The sequence below is a fragment of the Chiloscyllium punctatum genome, chromosome 46 (genome assembly GCF_047496795.1).
Source record: "Chiloscyllium punctatum isolate Juve2018m chromosome 46, sChiPun1.3, whole genome shotgun sequence".
NCBI classification, from domain to species: Eukaryota; Metazoa; Chordata; class Chondrichthyes; order Orectolobiformes; family Hemiscylliidae; genus Chiloscyllium; species Chiloscyllium punctatum.
Genome location: NC_092784.1, coordinates 57,863,407 through 57,875,647, shown reverse-complemented (window position 1 = coordinate 57,875,647; position 12,241 = coordinate 57,863,407). Strand labels below are relative to the sequence as shown.

Here is a 12,241-nt window from a genome sequence, read left to right as displayed (position 1 = left end):
TAGATTAGATTCTCCACAGTGTGGAAACAGGCCCTTCGGCCCAACAAGTCCACACCACCCCTCTGAAGAGAAACCCATTCCCCTACCCTATATTTACCCCTGACTAACACACCGGGCAATCTAGCATGGCCAATTCACCTGACCTGCACATCTTTGGATTGTGGGAGGAAACCAGAGAACCTGGAGGAAACCCATGCAGACATGGGGAGGATGTGCAAACTCCACACAGGCAGTCACCTGAGGCAGGAATCGAACCCAGGACCCTGGTACTGTGAGGCAGCAGTGCTAACCACTGAGCCACCATGCCCCCTAGATAGACAAATAGGGTAGAGGAATGGTTCTGGGTGGGATATTCTTCCAAGGATTGGTGTGGACTTGCTGTGCCAAATGGCCTGTTTCCACACTGTAGGGATTTTACAAAATGGAAATACTTTAGAATTGACCGAAGCCAGGGAATATCCGTTCAACAAGCTGGGGAGGGTTTGGAAAGAGAAAGAGGGAGCGTGAGAGCAAGTTGGCCACTGGGGAGGAAGAGCAAGCAGTTTAGAGAGTGAGAGTACAAGACAGGGCAGCAAGAATGTGGTAAAAACAATGACTGCAGATGCTGGAAACCAGATTCTGGATTAGTGGTGCTGGAAGAGCACAGCAGTTCAGGCAGCATCCAAGGAGCTTCGAAATCGACGTTTCGGGCAGAAGCCCTTCTTGTGGCAGAGAGAAGGAGACGGGAACAGTGAGCACGTGTGAGGGGAGAGATATCGTACATGAGAGGATGGGAGAGCAAGAGTGGAAGCAGGGGGAGTGAATAATTGAGATTGGGGAAAGTGGTTTGCTTTATTCACAGCCTCCCAACTTTGCAAAACTTCTTGACAGTATTTTTGAACTGTCATCACTGTTGTCATGTAAAAGTCACCCTAGTCCCAACAGACCACAGTGCAGCACTCAGAGAAGATTGGTGGCAGGATCAACCTGAAGGTCAACACACCTCAGGTGAGGGGTGAGGTTAAAAAGGCAGGAACCTCAGCTGGTCTGGCTGTATGTGCTCATGTCGGAAATTGAAGGAGGATGATCCTTTGTAAATCTGTCCAATTCAGCTGAACGGGGAAAAGCAATCATTCTTGGAAAATGATATATAGTAGTGAAGGGATTAGGTTAATTGGTGTTGCAGAGTTGGGAGTGATTGAGAAGCTTGGCTCAGGAATTGTTTGCAAAAATGGAGCCAGTCGGAAGGGATCCGGGAGAAGTCAACACAATGGGAATCAACTCTTCCACTGAATTCTGACTGAGGTTGAGGGGTGAGCGAGAAAGGGCTAATCCGTTATGAAACCAAGCAATGGGTCCGAGAGAGCAGAGGGTCAATGGTCGAACATTTCGGAGGATAAAGGGGGAAAATGAAGAGATTTCGATCTTTGGAATTTCACTGATTGGAATTCTGTCTGATGGGAATTAACGAGAAGGAAATTTGAATTCATAAGCTTTGACATTGTGAATTGCGGAAAATGATGCTGAAATTCTGAATTTAATGTTGTGATTGACGTGAGACAAGTGCTGCAGGTGGATGTAACTCTGATGATGCATATTAGCATTGCTTCTTCTTTTGGCTATTAAGTTTCAGGCAGGCCAGCTGTCATTGCTATCTCAACATAATTACAGATTCCAGTCACTGACAGCTACATATGTCACCAACGTATTATGAAAATCTTGTCCGTTAACTAATTGGCCCCAAATAGAGCCGATCCCTCTTTGCTGATCATTGACAATGAACAAGCATCCTGAAAATAACCTCCAGCAATGATCATGAAACCATGCTCCTTCACAGCACTGATACCGGTCAAATTCAGAAAGCTGAGGAGGGTGGAATTCCCAAAGACAGGAAAGCTTGGCCAGACACATCATCACTACAACACTAAAGTGGGTGGCCAATTTACAAGACCCCGGTCCCCACAACCTCCTCCAGCCCCACAACCCTCCAAAATATCAATGCTCTCATTCCAATCCCTTGAGCATCCACGTTTTGAATATAGAACATCAAACAATACAGCGCAGAACAGGCCCTTTGGCCCTCGATGTTGTGCCGACCTGTTAACGAATCTAAGCCCATTCCCCTACACTAGCTCATCATCATCCATGTACTTATCCAAGGATTGTTTAAATTTCCCTAATGTGGCTGGGTTAACTACACTGGCAGGCAGGGCATTCCATGCCCTTACCAGTCTCTTGAAGTCGCACCACTGGTGGTGGTCTAGTCCTCAACCAATGATGAAGTCTATTGTTGGATAGCAATAAGACCCAGACGCTATGCAGAGCAAGTGGCCCCATCCCACAGCTGAGAAGCCAAACCCATGTAAGAAACAGAAAGGAGATGATCCATTGTAAGTCTGTCCAGTTAAACTGATTAGGAAAGTAATTACTCTCGGGAAATTAGACAGAGCTGTGAAGGGATTAGATTAATTAGTGTGTTACAGAGTTGGAAATGATTGAGAAGCTTGGCTCAGGAATTGTTTGCAAAAGTGGAGCAACTTGGAAGGGATCTGGCAGAATTCTACACCTACCTCCATGTGACTGGGTCACCCCGGAGCAACTGGAAGACCGTTAATTTACCTCAGGGTGGGGCTTCTGGCCGTAATTGGGAGGAAGTGACTCCTGCTGGTCAACCAGATGGCTGGCAGCTCTCCTGTCCCAGCAGCGCCACTGGGAGAAGTGGCCACTACCGGGACTGCATGTCAGTCTGGGATTCCTCAAGGAACCAGTCTGTCAGGGTCGCTAAAATACCCAGTGGAGGTCAGTCAGTGACAGGCAAGGTGCACCCCCCCCCCACCCCCCACCCCCACCCCCCACACTCTGCCAACCTCTCTACACTGGCATCACTGCCTCTACCCAGTCCACTCCCGGGAGAGAGGTGAGGGTGTGTAAAACCCCATTCCGAAACTACCCCCTGCCTCCACATTGGTGTAGGAGCCCCAACAATCATGAAAGCTGCTCTGTCCTCCCCCATCTCCAGAGTGTAATTGCTAGTACAGAAAGAGGCCAATCAACTCAACTGGTTGGAGATAGGATAGAAAGGAGAAAGGAAGGGAATTTCAGAACAAGCCCAGTCACTATAGGGCAGGGATAAGCTAAACAGGGCTCACAGTACAACAAAGGACAAGACCAGATAATCCTGAATGTCAAAGGCCAAAATGGTTATGATTAAGAAGGAGGAGGATAATGCAGATAATGGCAAAGTTTAGGCTTTAGTGTGCAAGGTAGAGGAGGGGGAAGTTTCTTAAGTTGCCTTCAGGGGAACTGTTTTTGTCATTAGGTAGAAAACCCAACAAAGGAGGAGTCATGTTCTGGATCAATGTTGGAAATTGCCCTGGGCAGGTGGAATGCATTTCAATGGAGATCCTGAGCCTAACTCAGTCAAAATTAGGACAGTTATTGATAAGGATGGGCCAGGAATAAAAATTTGAATCCGGGCAAAAGTTACTTTTACTAAGATAAGATACAATTTAGTTCAAACAGACTGGAAGCAGGTGCATGTTAATAAAACTATCAGAGCGATAAGAGACATTCAAGGTGCAAACAGAAAGAGTACAGAGCAAACATATATTTGTGAAGGACTGTGAAATATTAGAAGAAATCATCACACAGAGAGGGAAGGTATGAGTGGGTTCAGCAGATAAACTCTGCAGATCGGGATGTGTTGTATCCCAGGCTGTTGAGCAAAGTAAAGGATGAGGTATCAGATTCCCTGGTAGTGATTGTCTACAGGAAGATATTAAAAGAGTGGTCAGAGCAGTAGTAAAATGGAAGTCCACCTGGCGAGGAGGGAGAGGGGTGTTGGGGGTTCAGTTGAGCTGTTGGGAGAGGCTGAATAGGTTGGGGCTATTTTCCCTGGAGTGTCACAGGCTGAGGGGGTGACCTTATAGGGGTTTATAAAATCATGAGGGGCATGAACAGTGCGAATTGTCTTACCCAGGGTGGGTGAAAAACTAGAAGGCATAGCTTTAAGTTGAGAGGGAAAACAACATACAAAAAACATCTGGATGAATAGGAAGGGTTGAGAGAGATATGGGTTCAATGCTGGCAAATGGGACTAAGTCAGATTGGAGTGTCTGGTCTGCACAGATGAGTTGAACCAAAAGGTCTGTTTCTGTGTTATATAACTCTAAGAGGGTGAGGTCATACACTTGTGGAAAGCTAACAAGACCAGAGATTACATTGTGAACATAGGACCTTGGAAAATCCTGAAGATCAGAGGTGATGTTGGTGTGCATATCCACAGATTGTTGAAGGTAGCAAGGCAGAGAGATAGAATGGTTGAGAAAACAAATGGTGCACTTGCCTTTATTAGCTGTGGTATTACTTAGAAGAGTAGGAAAGCACTGGTTAGTCCATAACTGGAGTACTGTGTGGTTCTTGTCATCAGATATACATGGAGGATGTGATGGCACTGGAGAAGGAGCAGAGGGGATTTACCAGGATGCTGTATGTACTGGAGGGTCTGTGATTTGAAGAGAGGTTGGAAAGGTCAGGGTTGTTTTCACTGGAGCAGCGAAGGTTGAGAGGTGACCTGACAGAGGTGAGTTAGATTATGAGGGGCACAAATAGGGAGGAGAGGGAGGCACTTTTTCCATTAGTCAGGGGTTAATAAGCAGGGACCATCGAGGTAAGATGAGGTAGAAAGCTAAAAGAACATTCGAGGAGGACCTTTTCACCCAGTGGGTAGTGGGATTCAGGAACACGTTACCTCAAAAGAGTAACTGAGTCAGAATTCTTTATAACATTTAAGCAGTATTTAGTTATTCATTTCCATTGCCATAGGATCCAGCGGTGCTGAAATAGGATCAGTGCAGTCAGATCAGTGTTGACCAATGCAGAGACAATGGGCTGAATGGCCTCCTTCTGTGCTGTGTGAGAGTCAGTGAGACTTTACTTGTACTGGTTCTTACAGAGTGAGAGCCCTCTATAAAAAGAAACCTTTCTGATGCAATCTGTAGGCAGTGGCATTGAACAGATGAGCATTAACACGCCCTGGTAATTACTGTGACTTTTAGACTAATCTCAGCACCAGTCGTCTGTCCTAATGAGAGCTGTCTGGGGGGACACTTGAGAGACAATGATAGTGTCTCTACCTCATAGCCAGGAGGCCCAGAGTCAAGTCCCACCTGCCCTAGGGATGTCTCATAACACTTCTGAACATTTGATCTATGGTTTTCTGAGTCTGTGGTAACTTTGACTTTTCAATCTCAAGAATCGTTTTAACGTTTAGCAACTGAAACATTCCTTTGTTGTCTTGACGAAGGATTGATTCCATTTTTGTCTTTAACTTCTGTCAAGCGATCACCTAACTGAGATCCAGTAACAGACTGACGACACACACCAACGCTCTTCAGGGAAGGAAATCTGCCATCCTTACCTGGTCTGGCCGACACATGACTCCAGACCCACAGCAACTCGTGGTTAAATCATAGCTTTCCTCTGTAATGAACTGCCGAGCAAGCCACTTACTTCAAGGGCAATTAATGATGGGTAACAAAATGCAAGACGGCCAATACCCCAAATCCCAACCCCTTCTCAAATGACAGAACTGTGGACAGGGACACTGGGCTCCCCCTCCCACCTGAAACATCGATTCTCCTGCTCCTCAGATGCCGCCTGAGCTGCTGTACTTTTGCAGCACCCACACTCTCGACTCTGATCTCCAGTAATCCTCACTTTTTCCCTCCTTGAGCTGTGCAGACCCTGCACAATTGTATCACAGCTAGATCACACCAAAATAAAACAACACTCTAGACAGAGGACTGTTTACTAAACTAAGGGAAGATTTCACTTCAATTGCCACACTGTCTGCATATAGAAATTATCAACAACATTATTGAGATAATTAAATGATATTTGGCAACCAACCAGGGTCAACATTTCTAGACACACGTTATTCCCTGAAGAAATGAAATAATAATATACTTTCCGTTGACTCCTGCCTGTTAATTAACCTGCAAAGTACTTCATCTCTGCCTTTCAAATACCTACATTAATATATGAGCATACCAATGATTTTTAAGAAGTCTGTTATGGCTCCCAGGAGGGTTACCCAGTGTAACTTTGGATGATTTACAAGGGTCTGGGTTCAAGCACAGACCAGCAGGATGCACACAAGCCTTCTCAAGACTGCTGGCTTGGTTGACCAGTGACAAGGCACTGAGGATGTCGGGGGTGGGATGTACCATAATAATAGCAATGAAGACGCACTGCAATCACAGGGGTTGGCAAGACTGCACAGTCTAAACTTGAGCTGAGAGAACGTTCAGTGGAGATTTGACATTCTCCTCAGCTGAAGAATTAGCGGGGCACAGATTTTAAGACAACATGGCAAAAGGCGTACTGGAGAAAATAAGTCGAGGTGGGATGTGGAATGTCCTGTCTGGGGGTTAGTCAGGAGAAAGTGAGGACTGCAGATGCTGGAGATCAGAGCTGAAAATGTGTTGCTGGAAAAGCTCAGCAGGTCAGGCAGCATCCAAGGAACAGGAGAATCAACGTTTCGGGCATAAGCCCTCAGCCTGCACTCCCTCCTTTATTAGATAACACCCACATTGTACCTTCTCGAGCAGCTGTCGGAGTTGCTTACTGCGTGCATCCCGCGAACACATACTCCGCTGGGCCACCACTGCACAGATGCACTTCCCATCTGGATCCTGGGCGGAGCTGTAGATTTCCCAGCCTTCTTCGGGACTTGGGAAAAGAGTCTGCAGAGGAGGAGAGAAAGTGAATGAAACGTCAGCGGCTCAAGGCAGAATTGGAATCGGCACAATCGGCAGCTTTTCAGGGAAGTCGCGGTGAGGCTGGGGAGTCGTCCTAAATACCTGCCAACTTGGCTCAGTGCAGTCTGGGTCCTACACACAGGCTGCTGGGACTTACCTCTGGGTTCAGGTTTCTCAGAGACTCTAGCTGAGGAGAGATTTCTTCCCTTTGACAATGGTTGGCCCATGGAACGCTCTCCAACAGAACGTGGTTGAGGCCAAAGCATTAAACGCTTTAAAAAAGGGGTCAGATATAATTCTTGGGGCTAAAGGGATCAAAGGGTATGGGGGAGAAAGCAGGAACAGGAAACTGAGTGGAATGAACAGACTTGGAGTCACAGAGTTGTAGAGATATACAACAAGGAAACAGACCCTTCAGTCCAACTCGTCCTTGCTGACCAGATATCCTAAATTAATCTAGTCCCATTTGCCAGCACTTGGCCCATATCCCTCCAAACCCTTCCTATTCATGTACCCATCCAGATGCCTTGTAAATGTTGTAATTGTACCAGCCTCCACCACTTCCTCTGGCAGCTCATTCCACACATATACCACCATCTGGATGAAAAAGTTGCCCCTTAGGTCCCTTTTTAAATCTTTTCATTCTCACCTTAAACCTATGCCCTCTAGTTCTGGACCCGCCCAACACAGGGAAATTACACTTTGTCTCTTTACCCCATCCATGTCTCTCATGATTCTAAAAGCCTTCATACTGAATGGCAGAACGGGCTTGAAGGGCTGAATAGCCTGCTCCTGTACGTTTTCTTCTATGTTTAAGTTCATCGTTGAGGCTGAACCTCCCAGTGGAGTGTTGCTCCTCTGTTAGAGCCACTGCTTTTAAGACGAGACATTTACCCAACAGCTTTTCCACTCACTAAACACAATGGCACAACCCCAAAGATGAGCCAGCCAATTCATTGTAGGGACCTGGCCAATGTTTATCCTCAATCAACATTAAAACATCCTTACACTTTCTGTTTGTCCTAGCTACAACAACCAGCTTTCCTCCGTTAATACAATCCCTACAAACTGAAAGTTAATCACTGACTGTGAAGTGCTTTGGGATTTCCTGAGATCAGGTGAGGCACTTATTAAATGCAGAAACCTCCCTAATGAATGTTACAATACTGGAATAAAGGACAACCAGCCCTGCAAAAGGATTTTTAACCATAGGATGAGGGACAGATGTACAAACCTTGTGGTCACATGTTTGATAATGGAAGCAGTGTTTAGCAATATAGGGATGTGGTTGGGGTTGGTAAGTGAGGCCATCAACTTGGGACCGCTGATTTGCCGAGAGACGTGGTCAGGTTTTCTCTGCTTCCCTTGTATTTCATCCTTTGCGCTCACAGCCCACGGTCTGCTTTCTCTCACCGTCTCTCAGCAACCGAAAGGCAAAAGACACGAAGGAGCCTAGTGGGAAACTCTAACGCTGGAAATCTGCTGCTTGATGTGTTGCAAAATGTGCTCCACAGCAAAACGAACATCAATTGAGGTGGCAAGCTCAACACAAGACATAACAGCGATCGCCTATATAAATACAATGGCAATACTCTTTCAAGCAAATATATTACAGAAAATCTGTTCCTTTAACAGGAGGTGAATATATTAGCCCCATCCCTTTAAAGGAAGTGAAAGACATTAACATCACTCCTTGAGAATAAGTAGACAACAGCAACATTGTTAACAAGAACAACACCAAACTTTGCAGAAGACAAGATGTGGTCCTATTAAAGGAGGGACATTATACTCATAGACTCATAGGGATGGACAGCACAGAAACAGACCCTTCGGTCCAAATCGTCCATGCCAACCAGATATTCTAATTAATTAATATCCAAATTAATCTAGTTCCATTTATCAGCACTTGGCCCATATCCCTCTAAACCCTTCCTATTCATGTATCAATCCAGATGCCTTTTAAATGTTGTAATTGTACCAACCTCCACCACTTCCTCTGGCAGTTCATTCCATAAAAGCACCACCCTCTGCATGAAAAAAATTGGCCCTTGGGTCCCTTTCAAATCATTCCCCTCTCACCCTAACCTATGTTTCCTAACTTTGAACTCCTCTACCCTAGGAAAATGACCTTACCTATTCACCTTATCCATGCCCCTCATGATTTTATAAACCTCGATAAGGTCACCCCTCAGCCTTCAACGCTCCAGGGAAAACAGCCCCAGCCTATTCAGCCTCTCCCTGTAGCTCAAGCCCCTCCAACCCTGGTCACATCCTTGTAAATCTTTTCTGAGTGGTCTCAAGTTTAACAACATCATTCCTATAGCAGGGCGACTGGGGAAAATGTAAGATGTTGCAGAATTATCAGAACTGCAAGGGTACAGGAGTATTTGTTTCTGTATTAGACTCAGTCGGATGCCGTGGAGAAAACGAAAGGTTTTTCCATTTCCTTGGGTACATCATCTTAAACATCCAGCATTTCCCAGAAGAGTCAGGGATCAGTGAAAACAGCAATTGGATTTGAAAGTGTTTTATTTCAAATAGAAAACAATGTGAAGGCTGAGTTTTATAAAGCATTCATGTGAAAATCCTTTACCTGTTGTTGTCCCTTCTAACAATTCACTTTTATTAAACAGTGGCCTTTTATGGTTCTGCCACAAGGCACCTTCTAACCTCAATCTCACTGCAGTGCCTGTATCATACAAGCACGGCCAGGATTGTGTTTCCCACAGCAGACAGTCCCCTCAGCTCCCAGGTTGTGAATTACCGACCGAGGAGCAGTTCTGCGACCAGGAGTTGGGCTGAGATTGGAACTCCCCAGTCTGAAAAGAGTCTACAAACTGATGGCCCATCCACTCTGGAATTCAGTCGGATTTCAATGGTAACTGTGCATTGAGTTCACCCCTCCCCTTCTGTGAACAAAGCAAAGAGCAAAGTCCCAGAGTTAGATGAGGAAACATTTTTTTTTGAAACTGCAGAGAGATGTGACCTGGAACTTGTTGCCAGCAAGAGGTGAAACAGATTCCAAAAGGGTAAAGGCTGAGATGAATGGGTTTTTAGACTCTCAGGGAATCAAAGGATTTGAGCAGCAAAGCCTAAGATTATCTGTAATCATATTGTATAGAAGAGCAGCTTTCTATTTTTCATGCTTTTAATGGAACCAGATGAATGCTTCAAAGTGGGAAACCTGCTGGTCTCCAGAGAAAGAGCTGGGGAGAGTGAGACTAATTGGAAAGCTCTTTCTAAGAGCCAGTACAGCCACTATGGGCTGCATGGCCTCCTCGATGACTTGCATTTTTGATCTGTTCTTTGTGTTAAATAGGAATAGGAGAGACAGGGCACTGCTTGTCATTTTCTGGTGCTGAACTGTTAATGAGCACTGGGACTTTCAGCAGGTGACAGTTTTACAGCCTAAGTCCATCAGGACTGTTAGCTACGACAGCTGGTCTATGTTCAAACCACTGGCCTTTCCTGAATCTTAATGAAAACCATTTTAGGCGTGAATCACTGGATGGCACTTCTGACTGTGACTCAAATGGTGGTGGGTTCAAGTCCCACTCCAGAGGCCAGAGCACAAGATCTGGGTGGCCGTTCCCTACAGAGCGAGTGGTGCAGCATCAGAGGTGCTGTCTTTCAGATATTAAGGGTGGATGTAAAAGACCATAGGGTATAATTTTGAAGGGGAGAGGAATCAATCTTCCCAGCATCTCATCTAATACATTTCTCAATATCATCAAACAATGGGTTAGTTCAACACTATCTGTGGGAGATTGTTGTGTGCATACTTGGATGCTGGGTCATTGAATCTTAGAATCCCTACGGAGAATCTACATAAAAACAGCCTTTGGCCCAACAAGACCACACTGACCCTCCAAACAGAAACCCTCCCAGACCCATTCACCTACCCTATTATCCTGTATTTACCCCAGACTAATGCACCTAACCTACACAACCCTGAACACTATGTGTAATTTAGCATAGCTAGTTCATCTAACCTGCACATCTTTGGATTGTGGGAGGAAACCGGAGCACCCGGAGGAAACCCACGCAGACACAGGGAGAATGTGCAATCTCCACACTGACAGTCACCTGAGGTTGGAATCGAATGCAGGTCCCTGGCACTGTGAGGCAGCAGTGCCAGCCACTGTGCCACCCCATTGGACTAGAAGCCCATGACAAACTTAGATAGTGAATTCAGTGACTCAGCAGTACTCATCAGTGAGAGATGACTGGAGGTGGTTTGACCTGAGGATCACTAGGCCTCAGGCAGAGGGAAATGTTGAGAAGGAGAGTCTTTCACAGTAATCTCAGCTGGTGCTGGAGTTGAACTCATGCTGTTGGTAACACTCTGCATTGCAAACCAGCTGTCCAATCAACTGAGCTAACCAATGCTATACTGTGAATATGTAACGACCAAACTTCTATAAAATCCCAACTGGTTCATTAATATCCTTTTTAGGAAGGAAATCTGCCGTCCTTACCTCGTCCGGCCTACATATCACTCCAGACCTACAGTAATAGGATTGACTCATAACTGTCCTCTGAAACGGCCCAGGAAACCCTCAGTTGTTCTTAAGGAGGTGACTCACCAGCACCTTCCCAAAGTAATTGGGAACAGGCAATAAATGATGGCTTTAGCATTTCTCACTCTGGGTTTTGCTTGTCAGTAGCTCCTTGGCCACATGGGTGTTTATGTTTCTGGTGGTGGAATATTAATAAAGTTATTTGATGTTTTCACCATGTCTTGCACCTACACACGCACAACTCAAAATAAAACAGATGGTTTTACCAGTGGCACCCATATCCTGTAATGGAAATTTTTCTTTTCACCTTGGAGATGTTAACGCTGTATATTTAGTAGTATAGACTGGGTTTGAAGACTTCTGTGGAAAGCAGTCTCACTGATAAGTAGGACATAGTCAGATGTCAGGTTATAATCACCTAGGAGAAAGTGAGGTCTGCAGATGCTGGAGATCAGAGTCGAGAGGGTGTTGCTGGAAAAGCGCAGCAGGTCAGAATCGACGCTTTGGGTCGGAGCTCTTCATTGGGAATCCTCATGAAGGGCTCCGGCCCGAAATGTCGATTCTCCTGCTCCTCGGATGCTGCCCGACCTGCTGTGCTTTTCCAACAACACACTCTCAACCGTAGTCGGATGTCACATGACACCAGGTTATAGTCCAACAGGTTTACTTAAAATCACAGGCTTTCACAGGGCTGCTCCTTCGCCAGGTGGCGTGTAGGACATCAGGTTTGAAGCATGCTGGGGTCAAATGGAGTGCTAAGATTTTTTAACACTCAATCTGGCAATATGCTCCAGTGTTCAATAAGCAGCTGAGATCAGAAGGCGCATAAAGCGATAGATTTGTTCATCTCAACATTTAGTTAGAGGAAAGAACTCCACTGTATTATCAGTGTACAAACACTGTTCTCTCTCATTCCCTCAAGTCTACCAGTGCAACTGATTGCAACTCCCTTGATCTCATTAACAGGGTTTAATGAGTTGG

The 12,241-nt window shown here is 45.6% G+C and overlaps 1 protein-coding gene across 2 annotated transcripts in view; it reads right to left on the bottom strand.

Moving 5' to 3' along the window:
- Nucleotides 1–12,241, bottom strand: part of olfm2a (olfactomedin 2a) — a 426,707-nt gene that overhangs the window by 191,005 nt on the left and 223,461 nt on the right. For both annotated transcript variants that reach the window (XM_072564346.1, XM_072564345.1), the window contains exon 2: nt 6,579–6,725. In XM_072564346.1, coding sequence (XP_072420447.1) covers nt 6,579–6,725 — 147 coding nt within the window. The remainder of the gene's footprint in view (nt 1–6,578; nt 6,726–12,241) is intronic.